We start from the raw sequence: 25953 nt of genomic DNA on the forward strand, positions 1-25953 counted from the left end.
TGGGGATATCGCTATAAGAAGAGAAATCGCCAAGGAACAGGCAGTTTACGGTTGAATCGTCAGACAGAAAGTTTACATTATCAACGACACATTTTCTTCACACACATTGGAACACACTGAAAGACGTTCTACAAGGTATGTATCTGACAATCAAAACAACATTATATGCCTCATTTACATGCAGCGTCGATCAGGCATGAAATGTATATATTTTTTTGTCAAATTCTATACTTCATGTTCCTAGTACCAAATTTTTGTAATCATATAAAAGTGTAATACTATTAAATAATACGAAGTTATTTCCACATAAACTTATTTTCCAATAGCACGATTTTTTATACAACTTTTGTATTCATACGAAAATAGTATTAAATGACATGACATTTAATATACTTCAATTTAGTTAATTAGTATGTAAATGCTACAATAAATAAAACTAGGTGTAAATATATTTTATAGCTACTGTTAATCATCCGTTGAAAGACTGTACGCTTATGGAACGATTCGATTCAAACATTTTTATGGGTTATCAAATACGGATGTTTATATTGTATAGGGTAGCAACTAGTGTAAACACGTTACAGACCATCACCGGTATCGACGTGATAAGATATTCAAACATGTATTTTAATTGTTTTAAACAAGATCTCGTTTTTACTATTACTGAATACCTAAGTCATGTTAGTGTCACGTAACGAAACGACCTTTAATATTTTAATGCGTTCTATACTGATAGTTTTCGAATACACAATTTTCTATTTACACTTTTAACGCGGACGTTTACATGTAGTCACTCTCATAACTTTTTAAAACAGGATAACTTTCTTTAAAATGGACCAAAGTCTTGAGTCTTTTTGAGGCCTTAGAAAAATTAAATTACTAGATAACGTGCAAAAAACAGCTGTCACTGTTGGCAACTTTTTTCTTTGAGCCTGTAATGAGGATTTAAATAATATATTTTGTAGATTTATGTAACTGTATCTGTATACGTGTTCAAAATGTTATTGAAATCTGTTAACGTTGCTATGATCTACAAATGGTTGAAACTGATGAAAAATCGCAGTTTTTCGCGACTTTCGGTCTAGGATAAATTATAATGAGTCTTAATACATTTTTTGATACCTTGTTTCTGCATCAATCGATTTCTATATAAAACTGTATATGACCGAGATAAGTCTACAAAACGTATTGTTTGAATTTTCAATACAAGCTCAGATAAAAAATTCTAAATATATTTTCATACGTCGTCGAATAAACTAATTCTTCTAACTTGTCAAAAAATCTCAAGTCGTTCCGTCCAAACTTAAAGAAGTTTTTCTGTTTTAAAGAGTACGTAAGTAATAACTGTTGGTTAATTCTCATTTCACGGGAATCAAATCCATTGCATAAAAAATTTAGTAAAGAAGAAACATAAGTCATCGACGACTACCGTGACAATGAACGCGTTGACGAGCTAAACGATCACTATTGTACCATTATTTTGTAATCACTCTGTATATCGAGCTATTGAAATCGCGGAGAACACGAACGTAGGTTAGCTATATCTAATGGAGATCTACATGGCAGAAACACACTCAGGGGTTCTGTTTGTTCAAGGATAACATGTTCAGCACACTCGGAAGTGTTCTCATAAGCGATCCTGTGGACGCGTGTTGCAGCGAACTGCTTGTCCGCCACGGCATTCCGGTCACCACTAAATACAAGCTATCAAAGGAGGAACTGATAAAAGAGCTTCAGGTATACACAATCTTTTATTAATCGAAATTTTCCTCCTTTCTCTTGTTTTCTTTACATAGACGCGATGAAATTGTCACGATCGATCTACACATACATACTTTCTACTTACACTAATGCATATAAATATTTAGCACCTGGTGCAATTCGATCAAAAAGTTGATATTTTCGACACAGGGTTACGAATACAGTCAAACACTCGTAGCTTCGTTTTGTGAATGTATTACGTGCGTTATATGAGACATTAAACATTTTCTTAGCACTGTTATGAGGCAACTGTTCGCAGAACCAATTTTCATCCACCTTTGATTATATTGTTGCTTTTTCGCAAATGCAAGTGCACGGTAATGTACATTTCTATCTTACTTTGAATGGAGAAACCGGTTTACGCCATTTCGATTTAGTCTTAGCGACTATTAGGTTTAGTTGCACTTTCCCCCTATGCTGCGTACGCAGTCGACTGCGCACGTTGCAATATGGCGACGCATGCATAGAGATTTCTCGTGACTTAGGTTGTAACAAGATACGTAAACTAGTATTGATTCTGCTTTTCTAATTAAAATGTTCTATCTAGTATGTCTTCATTTTTCAACGTACACAAAATAGGAGAAATATGGTAAATATCAATATCTCAGCCACCTCACCGATTTCGATGATTATTGAATACAACAACTCTTTTCTACACATGAAACAGCCGCTCGGTCTTAGTTTCCAAGTTATTAATAAATAAACGACCGGATAAAACGACGCTTAATTCAAACCTGATCCTTCTGTTTTGTTTGTAGCTTATATAAATGGAAATTGAGCAAAGCGGCAAACGTGTCGGCTATGCTTGTATCGTGTCACAGGTAGACACATTATTAGTACATTTTTTGTTAGATTTGAGTTAGATGCTATTTTATCCGCCCACCGCGTCGTGCTGTAACGGGTGTACAATTAATTATAGGCAAAATATACTATACAAAATATACTATTGGTACGGGCAGTTTTTCGCAAATATCTCGGGAACTAAGGCCAAGGGTCGGTTTCATGTGAAGAATAGAGTTGTTCAAAATGTTCATTTCTACAACATATTGAAAAATTTTTGAAATCGGAAAGGTGGGTTAGATAATTACCAAAAATATTTGCACGTTATTGCTGTGTCGAACTTTTGATGGAATCTTCTCACATAAACTACATTTTGAAAGGCAGTAGAATGGAAACGGAGATTAATGAGAGATTAATCTGGTGGTGGTCACAGTTAGATGCAGTTTATAAATTCCTTATTCGTCGATAGATTTACACAGGCTAATTCTCTTCCTAATTAACTCAGAGAAGGTGTCAACGAGTACACTCTGATGTTACAAACACGATTGTTTATACGTGTAATTTGTCATCAAAGAGAGATATGGTTGCCGTACCCCGACGGTTGTATCTAAACAAGGGTGTGATTTACAACACGACTAACGAAATTGAATCACCTAGCAATAACATAAAAGATATAACCTAGCAAACACGAAGATGGCATCCCGCTGGGGGTAGCCACCCACATGCTATATTTATTTTATTTTTTTTTTTTACCAATAAGATATAACACTTTATTAAATGTCCTTCAGGACAAATTGTAAAAAAACCAAAATAAACTAAAAAAAAACCTAGCAATAGCAAGGGAATCTTCCATCTTGATCGGCGAGCAAGGTCCCATACTGATGTAAAGAAGCTTCAAATAGGCATAAAACGTGACATTAATGCCGAATTTTCAGTCTTAAGAATCGAGCATCATAATATGTTTATTAGTAGACTACATTTCAGTTCATACATTTATGCGAAATTGAATAATAGCTCAACAGAGTTTGATAATAGCAATAGTATTGGAATATATGATAGGTATCAGATTACAAACTACGATGGAACTTCATTTATTCGGACTTGCCGGGGAACAAACATTCATATGCACAGCTAGAGTACGTAAAATCCGAGTTCACATTCAAATAACTGAATTTAATCGCCGAGAGTTGATATAACCCAGATATATCCATCCCTCTTCCAGAAGAACGATTTTCCCAAGTAATTGGTTTCTTCGTACAGGAAGCTTCAAAAACTCCATAGCAGTATGTGTAATGCAAAAATTGTGCTATTTTATCTAAGTTGATCAAGCCATAAGTAGTATTTGTAAGGTTTCGTTTCAATAGACTGATTGTGAGTTCCATTTTACACGGTTTCATGAAACTCGAACGTCGATGTATCGAACTATCGCGCACGTATTTCAGTGTGTGTAAACTGCTTTATTCCCGTTCTCGCGTCCCTTTTTCTTTTCTTTGATCCCGATCAATTGCCGCGTACATCGAAGTCGTGGCAACCGGCTAGATCCAGTTCGGTCGACAAACACAAATACCGGTTTAGCTACACAGGTCGTTGTACTTATCTGTTCAGCCGAGTCCTCTCTCCTATTGTGCGCCCGTAGACGCGTAATTTCTGCGATAGCTCCCGATAGGCCATTATCAGTGGCGAATCCCCAAGAGTAACAAAATATAAAAATGTCACATTCTCGACAATTTGCTAATTGATTTAATTACATAACGCGAATTTGATTATTTAAGTTATGGTATCAAAGATATTAAAATATAATTTACAAGCAAATTTAGATCTTTTAGAGGAAGGTTGAAAAACATACTTACGTACTTTTACGCGTCCGGAGAAAGGCACCTGAATCCGCCACCGCTTATCATTATCAGGACGAGCGCGAAGAACGTATTTACAGTAGCTCGCGAAAATATTCGAACGCTTGTCAACAGAATTTCTTTTTTCATATCATGTGCATTATGGGAAATTTTTTGAAATTTCGTTAGCGCTATAACGAGACATGACGAGGATATCCGAATACACATAACCCCAATTCTTGAGAAAATTAGGGAAGTTTGAAAACGTCAATTTTCTTATCGAAATTATTAAATGATGACATTTACGTTTTTACAGGTACAGTCTGTCGTGTTTATTAATTTTCTCAGATTTTTCAAAATAGTAGCTTTTAGCTCTCCACGTACGTAACAGTGACCTGTGTACATATATTCATATAATTAATGTAGTATTATATGCAATTCTAAATAGTTTTTATTAAATGAGTGAATTTTAAACTATCTTACTTTTCGTTAATCTTCATCGCTGTCTGATTTTATAATGCGTGCCATGTGTCTAACGTGCGGTAAATAATAGGTTATGGCAAAAATACACGAGGAAGAAAAATGCCCTTTTATTCCCTAGCAGCCAATTGAGTTTAATATGTACTCTGTATAGAAGTTGTAGATTTTGCTGTGAATATGTCGGGATCTCGCTTGAAATTGTACTATATTGTTACTTTTCTTGAAATAACGATTTAAAAATCATTCTTACCGGGTCCTACCAAATATTTCAGGCAGTGCTATACTTGGCAGAAATAATGGATTCAAAAAGTAATATAAACTCGCCTTACTTGAAAAAACAAGATAATAATATATGGCTGCACGAGAATACGAAAAACACTTTGATGCGAATGTGCGGCAGTCGCGCTACCTATTGGGTGTTGCTGGCATATCGCTACGATAATTCGTTATTCATCGTATACTACATACACGCTACGCACACGTTATGAGGCCTGCTGAGATACTCAGCAAAATATCCACCGTTGAGCTAATCCTGTGATCGACAGCGGTGACAGCGATGAAGATTAGTAAACGGTAGGACAGTTTACAATTGATTCGTTTAATAAAAATAAAGCTACTTGGAGTTGCATGCGATGATAATACTCAGACGATGTGCACGTTATATCAATTATATAAATCTGTACATAGGTCACTGTTACATGCCCGGAAAGTAAAAAACGGTAATTTTAATTTTTGTTATGTATAACTCAGCATTTCGAAAAATCTGAAAAAATTATCAGTTAATAAACATGATAGGCAGTTTCAACTGTAAAAACATAAGTATCGTAATTTAATTACTTGAATAAAAAAATTTCAGACCAAGGTCTTGAAAAATTTCCAGATATTTAAAGATAAGTAACGCCGTACAGTAAAAGAAATCATATTTAGGTCAATAACTATTCTAATGATAGGAATAGAATTTTGTCGAAATGGTTTCCCTAGAAAGCTCCTCCCATCGACGTATCGTAAGTTTCATTTGATTTAAACGTACAATTGGCACTAAAGATGGTCTCGCTATATATTGTGGCTTGTTGATATAGTGACAACAATTAACCATCCAAGTATTTTGACAGTATTTCCGAAATGTATGCTTCCAATACATTTCTTGTAACTTCTATTGTATACATTTTCAGATCCGTTCCAGATTTGACCAACAGTTAAGGTAGCAGTGTTTCGTTACAGTGCTAATGAAATTTCAAAATGTTTTATATAATAATATAATACGTAAAAAATGTCTAAATGTATACGAATATTTTCGCCAGTCGTTATAAATAATGTACTATTCACATAATTATACGTATAAAACAGAATCACGAAGGATTGATCGTGCGATCGGAGACAAAGGTGGTCAGCGACGTGTTTGCTAGTTGCCCAAATCTTCGCGTGGTTGGCCGAGCTGGCACTGGCGTCGATAACATCGATCTTCAAGCTGCCACGAGAAAGGGAGTCATCGTGTTAAAGTATGTCCGCTTTCTCTGTTACTCTCTGTTAACTCTCATGATAATTGAACGACGAAAACAATTATTTCAACCACGAACGTTAGTTTTTGCATAATAATCCAGAGAAATTAGCCACAAGGAGGATCACATTGTGCTAAAGAAGATACCTGAAATTTTATTGCGCGAATTTGTTAAAATCATGTTAAGGAACAAAAACAGAAAGCTTCGAACGAAGCTTGCGGATATTGGAAATATCTATCGAATGAAACGTTACGTGTTAAGATGGCGCTATTATTTTGCGAATTTCTCGAAACCTAAGGCCGAGCGACGTGATAGGGAGTAGTAAATATCATAACATGTATAAGAAATAGTAAATATTACTTAACACTGTAAATAACACTTTGCAAAAAACTCTCAACTTCGTAGATTTAATTTTACAAGAATAATTAACGATCGAAAAACGTTTCATTTCATAGATATTCTTTACATCTACGATATTATCTCTTTTATTCAAAACTTTTTGTCATCTGATTATTACGTTCGTTGAAATATGAAAAAGAACTGTTTTCAGCAACTTTGGAGATGCAGATAGTCAAACCTGTATAAGTGTTAAGTGATAAACATATATAGGATTTATTGTTGAACATGATTTTGACAAATTCCTGCAATAAAATTTCAGGTGGCATATTATGTTGCATCCAAGGCTAATTTGACTGGAAATATTAAATATTATAAATATTATAAATCGTTTGGACAACGATATATTAAATAAAATGCTAAGCCATTATGCATTTTTTTCAGTACACCCGGTGGAAACAGCATCAGCGCTTGCGAGTTGACGTGCGCGTTAATCTCTAGTTTGGCACGTAACGTTCCTCAGGCGATTCAATCGTTGAAAGAAGGACGATGGGACAGAAAATTGTATTCCGGTTTCGAGTTATCTGGAAAAACACTTGCGGTGCTTGGAATGGGTCGAATCGGTCGCGAAGTGACTCGGAGGATGCAATCGTTTGGCATGCGTGTGATCGCCTTTGATCCTCTACTCACGTGCGAAATCGCAAACCAGATTGGTGTGGAGAAGCTCACTTTAGATGAGATATGGCCCAGAGCTGATTACATCACTGTACATACGCCGCTTATTCCTCAGACAAGAAGTACTTTGAAATTTTTCTCAGTTATTTTCATTACAGTATCGGAACAAATATTTGGAAGAAATAACCTATTCGCATTCCATTAACTAATTTACAAATGGATACTCCTCGTTTCAGATCTGATCAACGCTACGACCTTGGCAAAGTGTAAAAAGGGAATACGTATTGTAAACGTGGCTCGCGGTGGTATCGTGGATGAAGAAGCATTGTTGAATGCATTGAAGTCGGGTCACTGTGCTGGAGCAGCTTTGGACGTCTTTATTGAAGAACCACCGAAAAATCCTGTCACTCTTGAGTTAATCGCACATCCCAAAGTCATTGCTACTCCTCATTTAGGTAATAACCTTTTTCAATGATATTTTTCAAATAACTGTTATCTTTTACCTTACCTGTAACTTCGTTGTAACTTCGTTGTAACTCAATGTTGACTTACAGGAGCAAGTACCGAGGAAGCTCAGCAGCGAGTGGCCGAAGAGATAGCCCAGCAGTTTCTAGCATTATCTGGTAAATTGACAGAATATACAGTTACCGGAATCGTAAATGCACCGATGTTGCACGCTGCCATGTCAGACGAGAACGCATCGTGGATCGAACTGTCGAAAAAGTTGGGCCAACTGATCGGTCGGTTCTTGAAAGGGAAACTGAATATAACTGTAAATAGTCAAACAGTTGGTAATATCGGCATGCGAGAAAAAGGATTCGTCCACACAGCCGTTCTCGTTGGAATTTTATCAGGGCAAACAAAGAACGGTTTGAACTTGATAAGTGCACCTATATTAGCAAAGGACATAGGTATTGATGTTAAAGGAAGCTACAAAGAGTCGACTGATGGAGAAGCAATCGTTGTTGAAGTTGAAGGTCATCAGATCAAAGGTAAGATGAGAATAAAACACTTTTTATCAATGTATTATCATTCCTGATGTTCTCAGTATATTTATTTCCATGGTTTTTGTCCATTTCTCTCTCAATTTTATTCAGGAACGGTCCGCGACAATGAACCACTGTTGCTCTCGCTGAATGATGCACAATTCGGCAATGGAATCGCTCTAGGGAATTATGTCTCCTTGTATCAAACCAACAACGTTCAAGATCTGGCGAAAATTGTGAACGTTTTCTCCACAAAAGGCATCAATGTTTGCAACTTGAATGCCAGTGGAAGCTGGATGGTGATTCAAACCGATCAAGAAGTTTCTGTACGTGTTGACAGCATCGAATCCTTCTGAAGCCCATGTTGTTCAATTAAGAGAAAAGCGCAGTATTTTTAAACTTGATATGATTCAGTTTCACGCAAATCTAATTACATTTTTGTTACATCAATATGTAGATTAATTATGTCTACGCAGATATAAGGCTAATACAATGTTCGACTCTGTTCGCATATGTATTATTTATTGCTCCAATCGAAAATGTAGGAAAAAGAAACACAAATGAGTTGTTTCTGGTGAATACACCTATACTATGATCACATGTAATTAAACATCTTTATAAATCTTACATACGTACACATGTATTGAAAATTAAAAACATACAAAAATATATATATATATATATGTATGTATGCGTGCGTACGTGCATGTGTGTATGTGTATACGTTATATGTATACGTACAAATATTTATATTTTTATATTGCTAGTACTCGTTAATAAAATATTACATGTATCACAAAATTACCAGCATTTACAACAATCTCCGCGCGCATTATTTCTCATGCGATAAACATAATACATCCACACACACATGTGCCAAGAAGGCATGAGAAATGTATATACCTTAGAAAATACAGTCATTGACAATTCTACACCAGTAAACTAAAAAATTATTTACGCGTCCTTTTTCTAACTAAGCCAACTAAATACTTTCTCCAATAACATATTAAAAATATTAAAATATAATCGTAGAAAATGTAAATTTATATTCTTTCGTAGCTATCTAGACGACAACAGTTAAAAGTGAAGGAGATTCCATCCTGTAAATATAATATTAAATTGTTTGCGAGGGTAAACAAATAGAGAAAAACCTGAATCGTGTCTTAATTAACTTACTTTAACGAGTGAAGGAAGGCTTTGCCAGAAGCTATGATTGGGCATCATTTCCCAACCTGTTGCACCCCTCAAGAACTTCAAAGTTAGTGCTCCACCGATAAAGTATATTCCAGAAATCACAAAGAGATAAATGAGTAATGTAGAACCAATGGAAAGGCCCTTAGAATGCATCAATGTTTTACAAGCATAAATAGACGTTAAGACTAGATGCTGAAACAAAAACGCAGAAGTTTAAGAGAATCAAGAGAAACACGTGTCTATTCCTTTTAAAATATTTGAAACTTACATATTCATTACGAGTTTCATTGACAGATTCCACGTACAAGCGTGTTTCACATGAACTGCAACATGACAGGGCTATTTTTGTTGTATAGTTCTTATGATGAAACATGAAAACAGGTGGTTTCAAATCATCACCCCCGAAAATTATCTTTGTTTCCTCTGCTTTACCTAGCACAAAAGTATTGTTCTTGGATGTGGCGCACAACTGGAATCATGATAGTAGTGTGTCATTACATATTACAGTACCAATAAAATTTCACAATGTTTTATACAATATGTTCATAAAAGCTTTGTAAAGACATTTAAATACTATCGTGAATCGTTGTACGTTGAATGACATCGATAATAGAATTAGAGCAAACGAGAAAATTCCATAGCATATTAATTAAACATTTCCTTACAGAAGCACCATTTCCACTATGACATTCGCTCGTTGCATCGTTCGACAGTGGTTTATTTGTACAAGGATGGAAGAAAAAAATGTAGGTCTGTTCGGTACTATTTATAGATCTAAAAGAAAAGATTTCTTTTCGGATAAAAATTAACGAGCAAAATATGAAGAGGTTAGGATATTCGATCCACCGACCTTGAATTAACCAGCGGCATCAAACTGTACCCTTCCCAGTTTGAAAACATACACGAACAACTCGTTAATTGTCTACATTCTGAAGAAGTTTGCTTGCAAAAAATTATTAAAAGTAATCCAAACACAAACAAAATCTCATTTTTCTTGATCATTTTTGACAAGGCTGATCTACGCGTAACTGCACCGCTATTAGTCAAAACATTGCCACACTCGGTGTCACTAACACTAACCTCTTCGTTTTATTCAATAATACAAAACGTATTTTAAACAAAATAAATGATTCCATGTATCATCTGATCGACTAATCTAGGAATAATTTGAATACAGGCGCGACGAGGACACTATTAATTTTCATACGCAATTCTAAAATTATCTTTCCTCTTGGTGATATGTTCGTAATTAGCAATTATTTCCGCATGATACAAGGATCATGATCATTTTGTTACAGGATTTCAAGGTCATCAATATTTTTTGTATGGAACCCTATATTTATTTTCCAATTTGTTTATATATCGTGAAGATACAAATTCAACGACCTTAATAACTTTAATAATGATCAATCGGCAGGTGGTAAAATTAAAAAAGGAATGTAGCGAGGAATTAACTGAAATTAGTTTTATTTCTGTGATTCGGAAGGAGAGATTAGTACGGATATCGTCGGGCGAAATCCTGTCAAAAAACGTACACTGAGAATAAGGACCTCTCGTGGTCAACGGCTGCATTATCAGCACACCTCGTCTCCAGCGCTCTTGGCGGAAGAAACGCGTATAGGTTACATAAGAGGGAAAATGTGTGATCGTGCAATCCTGACAAGATTAGAGTATACTCTGCGACGAAGAAAGATATATAAATTAGTTCCACTTTTTCACTGTTCTTTTTGCAATCGTATATCATCCTAATTAGATCCTCAACTTTGTTCCTATATTTCATTTAAACATCGAAAGGGATAAATAAACGTTTGCAAATTCTGTTCAGTAAATAAAACCACTAACGTGATACTTGTTAAATAATTTCAGTAATTTCTGTGGAGTCAAATAAATTAATTTTTTATTAATATTATTCAGAAAAGATTATAATACTCTTAGATTTAATTTATTATATTATAAGACAGCTTAAATTAATATTATCTTCTGTGTGTTACAGGATTGCTTTTGGTACATTAGGAATCTTCAACCTTTCTGAGAATTTCGAAGGGATTCAGTTACGTCTTACACTATTTTATTCTTTTAATACCTACCAATACTGACCAATAAGTTACCAATTTTCTCGAACTCTTCCGTCATTTTTGATAACTTATTCTTAAATTAATGAGAGTTGGAAAATATTTTAGGATATGAATAATGGGGGGGTTTTAAATTAACTAATGATTAAACACTTTGTCCATTTGCAAAATAAGGTCGTTTTATTCAATCGAATGTGCAAGTTTACAATAATCGTACAACTTTACATACAATTCATAATTTTCTGTATAATAATTTGTGTAACTGAGTAATTTTATTCATAACGTTTCATCGTCATGGTATCCTCAAGGGAGAGTGTTAATTATTTGTCTTTCAGGCGTTTCTTTTGGACGTGTAAGAATTCAAATTAAAGCTTAATTAAATTTCAAATTATATCTTAGGTAATTATAGATATCTCCAGGCAGGGTTACGAATAAATAACTGGTATGTTCACATGTAGGACAACCTTTATTATTTAATACAGTACTAATTATAACATAATACTACGCATTATTACAATATTAGTATTATTATATTGGTTGTAATCTGAGATTTTCTTCTTAATGGTGTTTTTTGCGGCGTGGGTGCGTGCGTGCCGTTGCGTGCATGCGTGTACGCGCGCGCACTTGTGTGTACGTATCTATATATGATAGTTTTCATACAAATAAACAAATAAATACATACGTATATATAAATTATATATATATACATATACATGTACATATTTATTCGTTTATTCGTAATACCCCTACACTTAGTGCATTACATGTACACGTATGTATGTGTTTATATGTATACATATATGATATTTATTATACCCTTGTATTATTACGCGGTACATGAATTCATATCTTATCTCTTATAATCTTATAAATCTAATTCGAATACATATAGTGTATATAGATATATATATAGATATATATTTATATATCATCAGGATGGTATAAATAATATTGTATTTCATAAAAGCACTTTTTGTTGCTTATAATATTATTGTTTTTTTTTTCTTCTTTAATTATCGCATCGCTTTTTCCCCCACATATTTCACCTAACGCTCTTTCTTTCTTTCACTTCATTTCTTTTTTTCTTCTACTATACGCGACATCCGTAAAGGAATTTTCTTGCTTTTCTTTTTACATTCTTAAAAGAGTTTTACGTCTTTCTTTCTTTCGGCTTTCTTACTAGCTTCGGAAGGAAAACTTAAGACACATTACGAACTACAGATATCGAGAATCTTCTTTTTTTTCTTACATCTTCTTCCTCGTCTTCTCCATTTTCTTTAAATACTAGACAATCGTTTTCGCGTTGTATGATCGCTCCTTTCTCATCAATCTCTTTCGAATATCGGTCGATATCACGCAAACCCCCGTTCCCGCCCTTGTCCCCACCCTCGCCCGAGATGTCGGTGAGAAATTCCTTTCGTGCAGTTCGCTAGTTCTAGCCATTGATTTCTTTTTTTGCTTTTTAATTTTTTTGTTATTTTATTCTTCGTTCATTCGCTCGCACGCACACACACACAAACACACACACGTTACAGGCAGACGTGTGTGCGCGCGAGTCCAGCGCTATGCAAGTGTGGTACTTTGGAAGACTATCATATAACTCACAATGTTCTCCTAATCCATGACCATTTATTCTATTGCATTTCTAGAAACGACCGCATGCGTCATAGGGAAAGTTTGTTGCAATCGGGCTGCGAATATTTATAGAAATTTGTATTTCTATAAGTAGAGCGAAAGGAATATTGATCAAAGGAACCGTAGGTGAAAAATTGTTTCCATTATGATATTGTTACACCGTAGTGTAATTTGTATCGTAACCATAACCTATACGGCAGAGACAAGTAAGTTAAGTGACTATAAATAAGCGTGTCTGTTCGATGTTGGATTGTTGGGACGTTTGAAATATGCGTTTCTCAGACACATTTTAAAAGATTTTCTGAATTTTATGAACTGTCAACTAACTAACCTCTCATACGGACGCATGAAAATCCGCAGTCCAATTACAACGTTTAATACGATAGAGGCGATAAAAGGAGGAAATGCGATAACGTTGTGAAGAGTAAACCTAAACGCTATAGCGGAAAAAAGGAGAAGTGGTAGAGATAAAGAAGCGATAAGAAGATACAAAATGGACGAAATAGATTTGCACAATAGAAGAAGTGATCAGAGAGGTTAGAAGAAAATTGTTTGCTACGTATGACATCCTTCCAGGACACTACACCGGCATAGTAACGAGTACAGAGTGTCCTACAAGGTATGGCATATGCGGCAAATGAAAGATAGGAAATACGGTTTAATCGAAACAAGAAATACGAGCTTATCGATGCCCTTACCTAATCTCTACTATTATTAGTTTATTTTATTTGCTTGCTCTTCCTTTTATCGAATCAGTTTTTAATTTGCAAAAGTTTTGCTCCATGTTCGAATGGCCCGGGAGAATTACACGCGTTTTCCAATAAGTTACGCAGTTCTTTCGTTTTCGTTTTATTTTACTTTTTTTTCATTATCTTTTTTCTAGCAATTAATTGTACCGCCATTAAAAAATATCTGATATTTGTCTCTTAATGATTTATAAACTTTAAACCAGAGAATGCTCGTGTCACTTTAGAGTTAGTTTATAGAAATTACGTTCGCATCTTTTTATATCCTTTGGATAGATATTAAACACTTTTTTTTTGTTCTCTCAGATACATCATACCTTATGAAACACATTTATGCTTTCGCCCTTACCCGCTTCAATAAATATCTCCGTATGTGTTACTCCCTCGCAATCGTCCTCCTCAATTGTTATTTTTTTTTTATTTATTTTTCTTTTTTGTTTGGCTGGTCCACTAACATTCCTAGAAAAAATACTCTCTGCAGTCCTCTATGTTTATAAGCTAAGATTTTTTTTTTGTTCCTCTATTTTCTGTTTTTGGTTTCCCGCCATTCTTCTATTTCGTTTTCCTTCGTTCCTTCGTCAAAACTGTCCATTCACTTATCCCTCGTTTTAGCATTATCTTTCCCCGATTTTTAATACTTTTAAGAACACCTTCTCCCCGTTCTCCGTCTTACGTACATATAAAATCTCGCAGTAGGTACGTGCAAGCTACTTGCAACCACTTCAAACAAAGAACGTAACGCGATTACGGTACCTGAATTTTAATCGCTACCGTGCGATCAAATCACATTGATCGTTCGTATTTCCGCGATTTACACACGCGATACTGTGTATGTATATTGACGGTCATTATACATCGATACGGCGATTATACATCGTAATCGAGATACACGCGGTGAAACGTTAACTAACTTCGTACACGATTTGTCGTTCGACTAGTTTGCAAGAAAGCGAAGGGAGAAAAACTTACAACTGATGGTTAGTTTGATTATAATAAGATTACAAATTATCTAGTATCACAAACATCGTTATAGATCGCGAAAATGCCCGTGGATAAACGAATCGAGCCGATTGGAAGGAAATAATCCAATTCGTCAAATGAATTCCTGTTTATACAGGCCGTTCCATAACCTGCGAGCATAGCTTCACTGGTGGAACACCCTGTATGTATGTTTATACGATATAAACGTGTAGCTTTCTCGTATCGCGAGAGAGGAAGAAGGGAAGGAGGAAACATGAAATACAATATTTCTTCTATCGAGACGTTTTTATCTTGGAATCACACTCGCAGCTTACCCTTCGCGATGATTAATTACAGTTCCATTGCTTGAACGTTTAGATAGATCATTATACGGTAGAACTTCATTTATCTCAAAGAGATTTTAATTAATTCGTCTCATTAATTGGACTTTAGCTGCTTGAATTTACTTAGTCGAACGTGAGCTCCTGTTATGCAAACGGAAAATAACAAGTAGTTGGTGAGCTCTTGGTATTACGTCAACTTCAATTATACATATAAACTGCTGCTTGTCCTCCAAGTGCAAATAAATGCAGTTCTACTGTATATTGATTTGATGAGTGGAGGATCAGTGTTATAAATATAATATGGAATAATCAGAAATGGTTCGATTAAGCAAGAAAAGCCAGAAGAGTTGAATCCTATAATACTCGTAAATCGTGGATAAAATAATATTTATTTATTACTTGTTACTTCAATGAAACTTTCCTTTTCTCAATGAAATGTACATTGCCGTTAAAATGTCAAAACCGTATTTGGACATTTGGTTATCTTTCACAAGATGTATTTTAATGATATTGAATTACCACATATATATGTATTTAAAGTTTATACTAGTAAAATTTACATTTTACAAATTTATATGGAATTCTACAGCATAAAATCTGCTCTCTGCTGTCAATATTTTCGTTCATCGCTGTACACGGAAACAGCATATGTTACAGGAATATAATAATTTTCAAAGGGAATCGTATGAATTAAGGGAAACTTGACACAATTAGCGAGTAAGTTCCAATCAAATTGTGATAATTAAATAATTTAAGCGGGAATTATGTTTAATTGTATTCCTGTGATCATTCACGAACCTTGAATCCCTCAACCATTTATTAATACACAAACAATACAAAAGAGAGAATTTTAGAAAAAAAATACTTATCTTAATTAAAATTCGAGTAAGCGTTTAAAATATGTTAGAAAAAACTATAGAACGTAGATTAATATTCCTCTCTGATAATCAAGATAAAGAGATCATTTTTCGTGTCTTTAATATTTTCAAATAATTTCTAACTTCAGAATAAGATTTTAAAGGAAAGAGCGAATAAATAAGTAAACATAACCTATCATCGTAATAACCTTTTGAAGTATCAATTCTTCTTTTTCCTTTTCAAACTCATTGGGATTCGTTGAAATATAAAAGTCAGGCAGTTAAACGAATGATTATTTTTATTCTATTTACCTCTAATCACGATCTGTATAATCGATATTAAAGCGATGATTGGAATCCTTAGACTTTAGAGTTCCGAACAAGCGAATGAAATGAAATTTCAAACAAGTATCAAGTACCCTGTACAATCGGTAGTCGTTAGTTACGTATAGATATTTAACGTTATTTCCAATGATACTGAAAGTCTTTTTTGATTCGTTAGCTTTCGAAAACGAATATATTCGGTAAAATCACGAAACAAACATAAAGGATCTTCGAATTCGAACAAACAACTCGTAGAATACACAGAATGAAACTGTAACTGTAATAGTTATCAGGGAAAAAGATTGCCCCCCCTTTGTCGAGAGCTACGAAATTTAACAAGGGACACGATTCTACTAATCGAACTGTGGTTTTCACCTCTTCATCAGAGAAATGCTGTCAAGCAGGAAAGTTTAAAAAAATATTTATATTCGCAGTTTATTATTAATCTGCTCTCAGTCAGTCTCAAATTTTGGAGATGAATTATTACCTCCACGACTATGGAAAAATATAATTGTAAATTCAATGATAAGTTCTTATTGTAAGAGATGTTTTTTCATAGCTAGACTGCGGATATTTTTGCGTTTATAGGAAATTTGTAAGTGCAAAATTGCACAGAATAAACGTGATATGAAAAAATATGTAAAATATTCAAAGTATAATACTCTCTATGATACTTGGTAGGTAAAATAATCTTCTACCGAGATTCTAATTTTTTAATTATATTTCCAAAATTGTGAATTTACGTAAAAATCCGCTATCTACTTATAGCCTTTTAATTGTTACGTAGTTTGATAACGACACATGGGTAAAAAAATTAAAAAAAGACAAATTTTTCATCGACACCTTCGATACGTCAACTGTATGCTTCATAGAAAGAGCGTCTTTTTAGTTAAAAAAATAATGCATTCAGTCGATATTACGGCACTTCCGATGATTTTTCTATTATGTTCTAGTTTGATCTCGCGTGTGATTGTATTTAGAAATCGATAGTTCAACTGAGATACAGTTTTCGTTGAAACAAATTTCACACTCTTCCAAGAAGACGAGAATTTATTCGTTGGAAATAAGTATCATGATAATTGTACTATTATCAGCAAACGTATAATATTACTATATTAAAGTTGAGTACATACATAGCTGTTCATAAATGTCAAGCCATTTACAGAATATCAGATAAATATGGAAAGTTATTGTTAAGAAATTATTGATTTTTCATGTTCAATTAATTAATTATGTAACTAATACTATTATATTATTAATCGATCAAACAATAAATGTATTTCTTTCAAGTAAAACTGATCTTGAATTTTAGAGAATTACATGTTTCCTGTCATTATTATTGCTTGTGCATTTCGAGATACCTAACCTCCTAAAATGAACTATTTACGCTAGTTTGATGTCTTTTCGAAATTCCAAGATATCACACGATTTACGTCGATCGTAAATAAAAGTCACGACAAGTAGAAAAAACGTTCGCCGTTTTCTTCTTTTGATTATTATTGTTCCCTGCTATATTGGCACTTGATATATAGTCACAATAAAGAGTGTAAAATCACAGAAGGAAACAAATCGCGGGACAATGCGTTGTGATGAAGATCGTAAGGACGGTTCAACAGTTTGGGAAGAATTGAAATTTACGATGGATTAAGTCGAATCGTGTCCCTTGCCACTCTTTTAATACTTTACTTTGTATTGAAACACGCAGAGCAAATATACGTTTCTTTGATATTTTTCCCTCGATGTTGACAAAGCAAAATCTTCCTTGTTATTTTACGTTCTGATTGTTGCTCAAATGACGCCAAGTTACAATGAATGCTACCCACTTGGAAAAAATATTTAAATAGTATCGATTCTTTATGATTTTTCTAAAGTAAGGCCTAACGGTGTAGGTACAGTGGTCACAGACGCGCACACACTTTCAAATACCATTTCATAAGCGGTATTTCTCCTCATTTTCTCCTTTCTTTTTTAAATCGTTAACCGATTATCCTCGAGTATTTCTGCATCGAATAATATTTTAGGTTACCTTCAAGTCACCGACGATCATTTCACGATATTATCGATAATTTCGACGATGCTTTCATCGATATCGAATTTTTTCGGCACTCTATCTAGTCACGTGTTTAAATCATCGATGATATTTTCCACCAATACATTCATTTTTTTATGTAATAAGTAGTGAAATGATAATGAAAATGATAAAATATTATATCACACTTATACTGTCATGCCTCGTTTAAGTTATACTAAGTTACTAACCTTATATCATGACTTTATATTGTTAGTACAATATATATATTGAATTCTTAGACAATTATTATTATATATACTAAAGAATTATTATTAGAGGTATATACTATAATAAAGCTACTTGAATTGAAGCAACTTAAGACCACTTTATCAGTGTACTTATTATTTACTTAACTTGAAATATTTCTTTCAAATTTATGTGCTTACACTCATTAGTCAAACAATGGTTAAATATTATTTTTTTAACTTTCCATTCTTAGACCTTCAGATCCTTCTTTAATGATTTTGATGTTCTTCTAACATAGGACTGAATTATTCTGAGGATTTTTTTGAAATATATGTGGTATATTTGAAAATAATGCCACACTAAAATGAATTAGACAAAATTAATATAAATTAAGAAAAATTGAAATAGAACAATGATGATGATGATAAACCTATATTCATAAATATTGATTAAATGTCGATGATTTTAACGTGTGTGTATATACGCAAGGTTAACTCGCTTAAGCTGTCGATGAAATGATTGTCTGTAATCTAGAGGTAACCTAAATAATATACGCACATAATCGATCGCGTTGTATCGGTGAAAACGCGTCTTTTTAGGCTTCGATTTCTAATTCGTCATTCGTGGAGTTGCTTGAAACGTAGCAAGGCTACAACAAAGCTTCGTACCATTTCATCTCTCTCTCTCTCTCTCTCTCTCGATTCCATTTTAGAATTGTCTCTAATCGATAAATCACATCTCTCGTCTCTTCGATTCGACAGTTTCTCTTAAGAGTATTTCTCTAAATAGAAATCTCTCGTGATCTCTTAAAACTAATCTGCCTGTTTAAATCTTATTCGCTTTATTTTAAATTTACCGCGGTTTTATACATATTTTTTGTCAATTTTTCATTTTTTTTTTTCAACGTAAGTAAATACTCTTGGTTTACCATTTACGACATCCCACGATTACAATCTACGGTTCGTTATACTATAACCTATGTTTCATAACTTCCAAGCGCGGTAAATTTCGATTTACGAACGTAATATTTTTTTTTCTCAAGAACATCTTTTTGGTGTCCCACCGAATGAAAGTCTCCTTTTACTTTGTTTTCAAGAGCGAGCAAGACTAGAATCTCTTATTAATATCACTGTTCATGTCTAACTAAAAAAAGAAATTAAAATTTAAAATTAATCGAAAAAAAGGAGGAATAATTATTAAATCTCGTGTCAAGTTTCTTGATTATATGTACCTTGTTTATTTCGTTTTTACCCATTATAGAAAAGCATTTTAAGAAACATTTCTCAGGGATTTTCCATCAAACGGTGACAATGACGTTACGTCCTACTTTGGAAACATTTTTGTTCTAATAAAAAGGATGTAAATAATGAAAATAGTTCATAATTATACCCGTTTTTGTCGTTCCTAGGCCGTTTTTATACCGGTAATTGGAACATAAGCTGATTTGTATTGACAGAATAAATTTTTGAACCCTAGAAAATAATACTATAAAAAAAATTAAAAATATTCCAATGATTAAACAGAAACGATGTCGATTCGCGAAATTCATTGGATTGCAAATAAATGAGAGAAATGAAATGTAAAGATTATTATACACGTACATATGTGATGATAAACTTTGAAAAATTTACACACTAGTAACGAAGCAGCTTTTAATAGTCGCTGGTATCGATTGATATATCGTTTATCTAAATCTAGGGATATTCATTTCTTTTATGTTGCACCATTATATGAATGTACAGTATTACTACACTTTCCATTCGTACTTGTGTATTTCATCTTTGCGATTAAGTACACTGACTAAAATACTTTGTTGAAATACTTTTAACGGGAATATAGTTTGACGAAAAGAGAAATATATGCGTAGAGGGCACAAGTATAGTTATTTTTGTCTGCTATACTTCACGTGGCCTGTTTTTCTCCATTTCCTATTGCGCTTTTTTTTTGAGCAAATAATATCATGTTATAAATTATTCTTGATATTTCCTTTCTTCTCTAAACTATCAAGGAAACGATGAATATTTTCAAGGAACGAAATAAAAGAAGAATGAAAGAGAATATTCGGAGAGACGATGATATGGAACACTCTTAAATACATGTAATACTTCGGAAATCTCGGAAATAAGGTAATTATCGTAAGCGTTCGATTCGATTCGATTTTGAACGTCATGGCGACGATAAGTCTTCTCTTATTTCATTTTTCCCGATCTTTCCAAACAAATAGATACGAGACTCGCTTTTATAAATACGGAGTCGTTAGATTATCACCAAATAGTTGCACATTATTATACACCGGTTTAGTCTTACACGCGTTCATCTCGACTTTTTCTAATGAAACAGGACAACGAATGTTTTCTCTGCATCTATAGTTATCAATGCAGATATGTATGTCGATAAAAATGCGCATTCGTAACGTAACCAACAAATGTACAGAAAATCATTCACATTCGTAATAAATATTTCTTTGATTTAATAAAACTTTTATTCGTTTAAGTTTGAAATTTGCCAACTTATTTTCATTGTGCTATTTCTCTGTCATCATAGGACAAGAAACAATATAGACAGCATGCTGAAAACAAGGTTATATACGGTATCTTTATAAAATTGATTGTCATACAAATATCGCAAGCGATATTGTCAAACTTGTGTCACGTTGCTCGTTATAAGTTTATGGATAAAACACAGGTTAACGTTTAGAGTTTAGCACGAAACAGAAAAATAGGATATAACATTACATTTGGTGACTAATAGCTGTTAATAAAATTATGTATCATCTGTTTCAGTAATGAAATTATTTACCATTTTCAAAGAAAATTATTAAGAGGCTTTAACGAAAGATGCGTATATCGGAAATATGTAGTAGAAATCTCGATAGCCAAATAAAAATTTTGCGGGACGGTTCACAGTTACATACTGTCTTGTTTCGACATCACATGTTAGCGCTTCGAAATGTTACGCTGATCACGTTATGTTCTTGCTAATTTGCACAAAGCGAAGTTCTTGCTACTTTCCTATTCGGTTCGTTACGAAAAATGGCATGATCTCGGAATAAATTGCGTTACTGCACGTTCGTAGGGGGGGGGGTACCTTTTTATGAACAAATCTTAACAAATTGTTAGAACACTAAGTTCAAAGTACATCGTTGAAATAATGTTCTCTACACGATAGCACCACCTGTTCACCCGCTTATCGTAATTTATGTATATATATACAGTGGCTACAAGAAGTATTCATACGTACTTATTTTTAGCCGAAAATTATTTGGTTGAATGCGAAACGAAGCATCCTGTTTATTAGATTCTACATTTCAGTTCCATGTTTTTATAATCATATGAAATTATTATTAAATGGATATAATTAATTGGTGTATAAATTATTATAATTAATTATAATTGGTGTATAAATGCAATGTAATAAATACAGCGGTGTACAAATATTTTTTGCAGTCACTGTATACGTCTTTTGACTAACAAAAACTATTTGTTCGATAATATATACATTACGCATAAGAAAATAGATATTTTATAAAAAAGTGATTTTGAAATTGTCGTTCGAAATTTCTAAAAGGAAAATTATACTAGCGATAAACCTAAATTATCGTATAGTTCGAAAATACCAAGAATTAAATTAATTCTTCATCGTTAACATTTAGTAGCAATGGTAATTGATAATTAACCGTATTATTGCTTTATAACAGTATATACGTAATACATTAACGCTAATTAACGTTAATTCTACATATAAAGTATGGAAAAAAAACAGATATGTTAGAATTTTCTTTGATTTGCTATAAATATCGATATTAACTTTACACAAATATAAATAAATTATCACAAAAAATATATCATTAACAGAAAATTCTTTCGAGCTGCTTGAAAAATTAGAATTACGTTCGTACCAATTTTAGTACAATTATGTATAAAAGATTGTTCTATATATTTTGCAGTAAAATTTTAACGACAAACTCAATATTTTAATGAATATTTTCCGTTCCATTTATAGTAAAATATACCATGAATTCTGAGATTTCAATAAATGCTGTAAAACTCTTCTTTGTAAGTAAACATGTTAGCAAAATGGTACAATGAAAGAAGCTCAATCGTTGAACAATTTTTACTTTTTTCTCGCTTACTGAATTGCAATCGTTCTGTTGTAAATTGGATCGGTTTAACGAAAACAAAAGGAAAAAGAAAGGATACAGAAAGTACAAAGTAACATAATTTTGTTCGAACAGAAATAAACTTGCACGCAGTTTTAATAGTGTGTTGACAAAAAGAATAGATTCAACACGCATAATAATGCGATAGAAATAAGGAAACCTGGGCCATTTACTTACGTTTTCTTAATAGACAAATAAACGATAGCGAGAGTTCCGTATAATGCTGTTTAGACGAATTGTTTAAAATAATTCGCGGTTACCTAGTAAAAGAAATGATTAAACTCTCAGACTGAAAAATGGTCCGATTCTGCAACTGAAAAAGAATTGCGAAAACGAAGAATGCTGCAAAGAAAATGATAAATTATTGAAAGCCGGTTGAATTTGTATTAGGGAAATTGAAAAAAAAAAAGGAAAATGTTCAATTTGATTTTAAATAACTTTATTTCTATTTATCATTATAGCTATCAGAAAAAGACGAGAGAACACCCATGATCGTTTTAATCACTCGTTATTCGAATTCTCACTCAACGATTACATAATTAAGTAATTACGAAAGCAACCAAGAGATTTTTTTTTTCGAAATAAAGAAGAAAAAAGTAAACATCTTAATATAAACATATATTAAATTCATACAATTAATTAATATACATATGCATTTCATATATATATATATATATATTTTATATATATAACATATATATTAATTAATACAATTAAATTCTACAGTTTCAGATTAAAAATAAATAATAAATGAAAAAGAAAGAAACATGTTAATTTATCTCCAGACTTTTCATATACGCGTGATATTTTTTTAATACCTCCACAATGAATTAACTAATCCATTAATTAATCAACTAATTAATTAATTAATTAATTCGCTTATCGGTTTTCTACATTTAATCAATTAATACCTTCGCAGTGATTATCTAAAAATCCTGAAAAAAGCGTACACAATTGGGTTACACATCTTTTTCATTCGGTTAAAAAGAGTCTGTACTTTTAGAGGAAAAAAATATAATATTCGATAATGCAGGGTGATCAAAAAATAATGGTGCAAGAGACAATTTTAAGAAATCTTTTGAGTAGAAAATAAGACGATTTTCGGAACTGTCCCCGACATTCTATCAACGTATATATATAGAATAGGTACTAAACAATACTATAAAAAAGCCGTCATTAACCCTTAAAAAACGAGGTTCGATTTTAGGCGTAATTGGTCGCACATTCCACCGTCATTATCATTTAAATTCAAGCCGATTATCCTCACAGTATATGGCGTCAGTTTCGAATTTCATTCGATAATAAGTTACTCTAACCTCAAAAATCATCAAATACGCGAAACGATAGAATAAATAATAAATGATAACGTCATAATAATAATAATAATAATAATAATAATAATAATAATAATAATAATAATAATAATAATAATAATAATAATAATAATAATAATAATAATAAAAATAACAACATAAGATAATGCCTAATGTATAATTACTCGGAATAAAATTTAAAAGAAGCGAAATAAAAAGCTAAAAAGAAATATTCGGTTCGGTGTACTGTGAGTAGCAACGAAGAGAGTTCTTTTTTTTTATCATAATATCTGTAATAATAAAATATTTTGCGTTACATTTCGTTAATATTTGGTACAAGTACTTTCACACTGTTATACCTCTATAATATAAAGGTTATTCGATTATTCGATAGTCCTTAATAAAGCATTCCTTATATATATATACATACAATCGTTATTACTTATCATAGTACGATACATGCGGTCACTAGCAATGCCTAACGATTTATTTATCGAAAAGCAAAAATTGTATGAAAAAGATATGAAAAAAGACCGGGAAACTGAAAAGAGAGAATCATGTTATTTTCAACTCAAAAATGTTTCTCAGATTTTTGCAGCCACGGTACGTTGTTCACAATCTCCAGTAGTAATTAGCCGCGCGAAACGTCATAGTTCGTTGAACGGTAAAGAAAAATCACGATTAAGAATAATATTCCATTATATCTAGGAAGGCCGCAGTTTTCTCTTGTACTACAATCTTTAAAACACCCTGTATGTAGGAAAGTTTATTCTAAGTAATATTATATGTATACATGTGTACGTGTCACGTACGCGTATGAACACATAAGTACGAATGCATACATGCATACCCACGTGGCTGTGCAGGTATTTACACATGTACACACCTGGACGAACGTATACATATATGTACGCATACATATATATAGGTATATAATACGTGTACGTATACATATTCACATACGATCGCACGCGTACACATATGTGCACATTATTCGTATATACGTGTAGACGTATATAGGGTGTGCAATAAAGCTGAAAGTGCGATATGTAAGATTCCCGGATTCAAATTACGCAAATTTCATTCGAGCTAAAAATTCTGTTATTTTTTCCAAATAAATCGTATCATCGGTGAATCGCTGAACTGCGATTATTATTCAATTATTAGTATTATTCAATTCAGTTGAAGATCGATTTTACTTGGAAACAATTTGTCCGCAAATATCATCCATATGTTTTTTCTAACTAAAAATTGAAATCGTTAATTAGTACAATAGTACAACGGCCTCTTGTTGTACCTTCCCAAACACCCTGTATAAGAACACGCGTAGTATAAAGAATTTGAAGAATACACTTAAGACGATAAGGAGGGCAACAAAGAAACAAAATATAATCAATCGTTCGCTTCAATCGTTTCGATGACCAGACTAATCTATGCTTTAAGGCTTTAAGGACCACCGTATTACATAGAGGGTGCTTAATATAGGAGGCGCTATAGTGTACAGAACTGTTTTGTCCGATATAAAACAGGCAATTATTTACGTTTACTCTTTTCACGTGCCTATTTATTACTTTCTCCCCCACACTCGACCGACTATCATATTTTTTCTTTTTATCACTTATCCCTATTATTTTTAACTTTTTTTTGTCATTTTTCTTTTTTCAGAAAATCGATGTTAACTAAGTGCAGAGATAACGTTTCTCTTCTTCTCCGCCTGTTCTGTTTTGCTTTTTACGATTCACT

General features: G+C 32.9%; 2 protein-coding genes across 2 annotated transcripts; one reads left to right on the forward strand and one right to left on the reverse strand.

The window, feature by feature from the left end:
* Position 1: 1 nt before the first annotated feature.
* On the forward strand, positions 2-9281 carry LOC132914615 (D-3-phosphoglycerate dehydrogenase). Its single transcript, XM_060973859.1, has 7 exons — positions 2-135; positions 1597-1737; positions 6201-6352; positions 7133-7485; positions 7600-7818; positions 7918-8355; positions 8461-9281. The coding sequence occupies exons 2-7, from the start codon at positions 1603-1605 to the stop codon at positions 8703-8705; spliced, it is 1542 nt and encodes a 513-aa protein (XP_060829842.1). The 5' UTR covers positions 2-135; positions 1597-1602; the 3' UTR covers positions 8706-9281.
* LOC132914620 (cation-dependent mannose-6-phosphate receptor-like) lies at positions 8845-11081 on the reverse strand. Its single transcript, XM_060973867.1, has 5 exons — positions 10394-11081; positions 10209-10317; positions 9812-10012; positions 9526-9735; positions 8845-9449 (listed from the first exon to the last, which is right to left on the reverse strand). The coding sequence occupies exons 1-5, from the start codon at positions 10543-10545 to the stop codon at positions 9393-9395; spliced, it is 729 nt and encodes a 242-aa protein (XP_060829850.1). The 5' UTR covers positions 10546-11081; the 3' UTR covers positions 8845-9392.
* Between the last annotated feature and the right edge of the window lie 14872 nt (positions 11082-25953).

Source organism: Bombus pascuorum, chromosome 15, assembly GCF_905332965.1.
Source record: "Bombus pascuorum chromosome 15, iyBomPasc1.1, whole genome shotgun sequence".
Classification (NCBI taxonomy): domain Eukaryota; kingdom Metazoa; phylum Arthropoda; class Insecta; order Hymenoptera; family Apidae; genus Bombus; species Bombus pascuorum.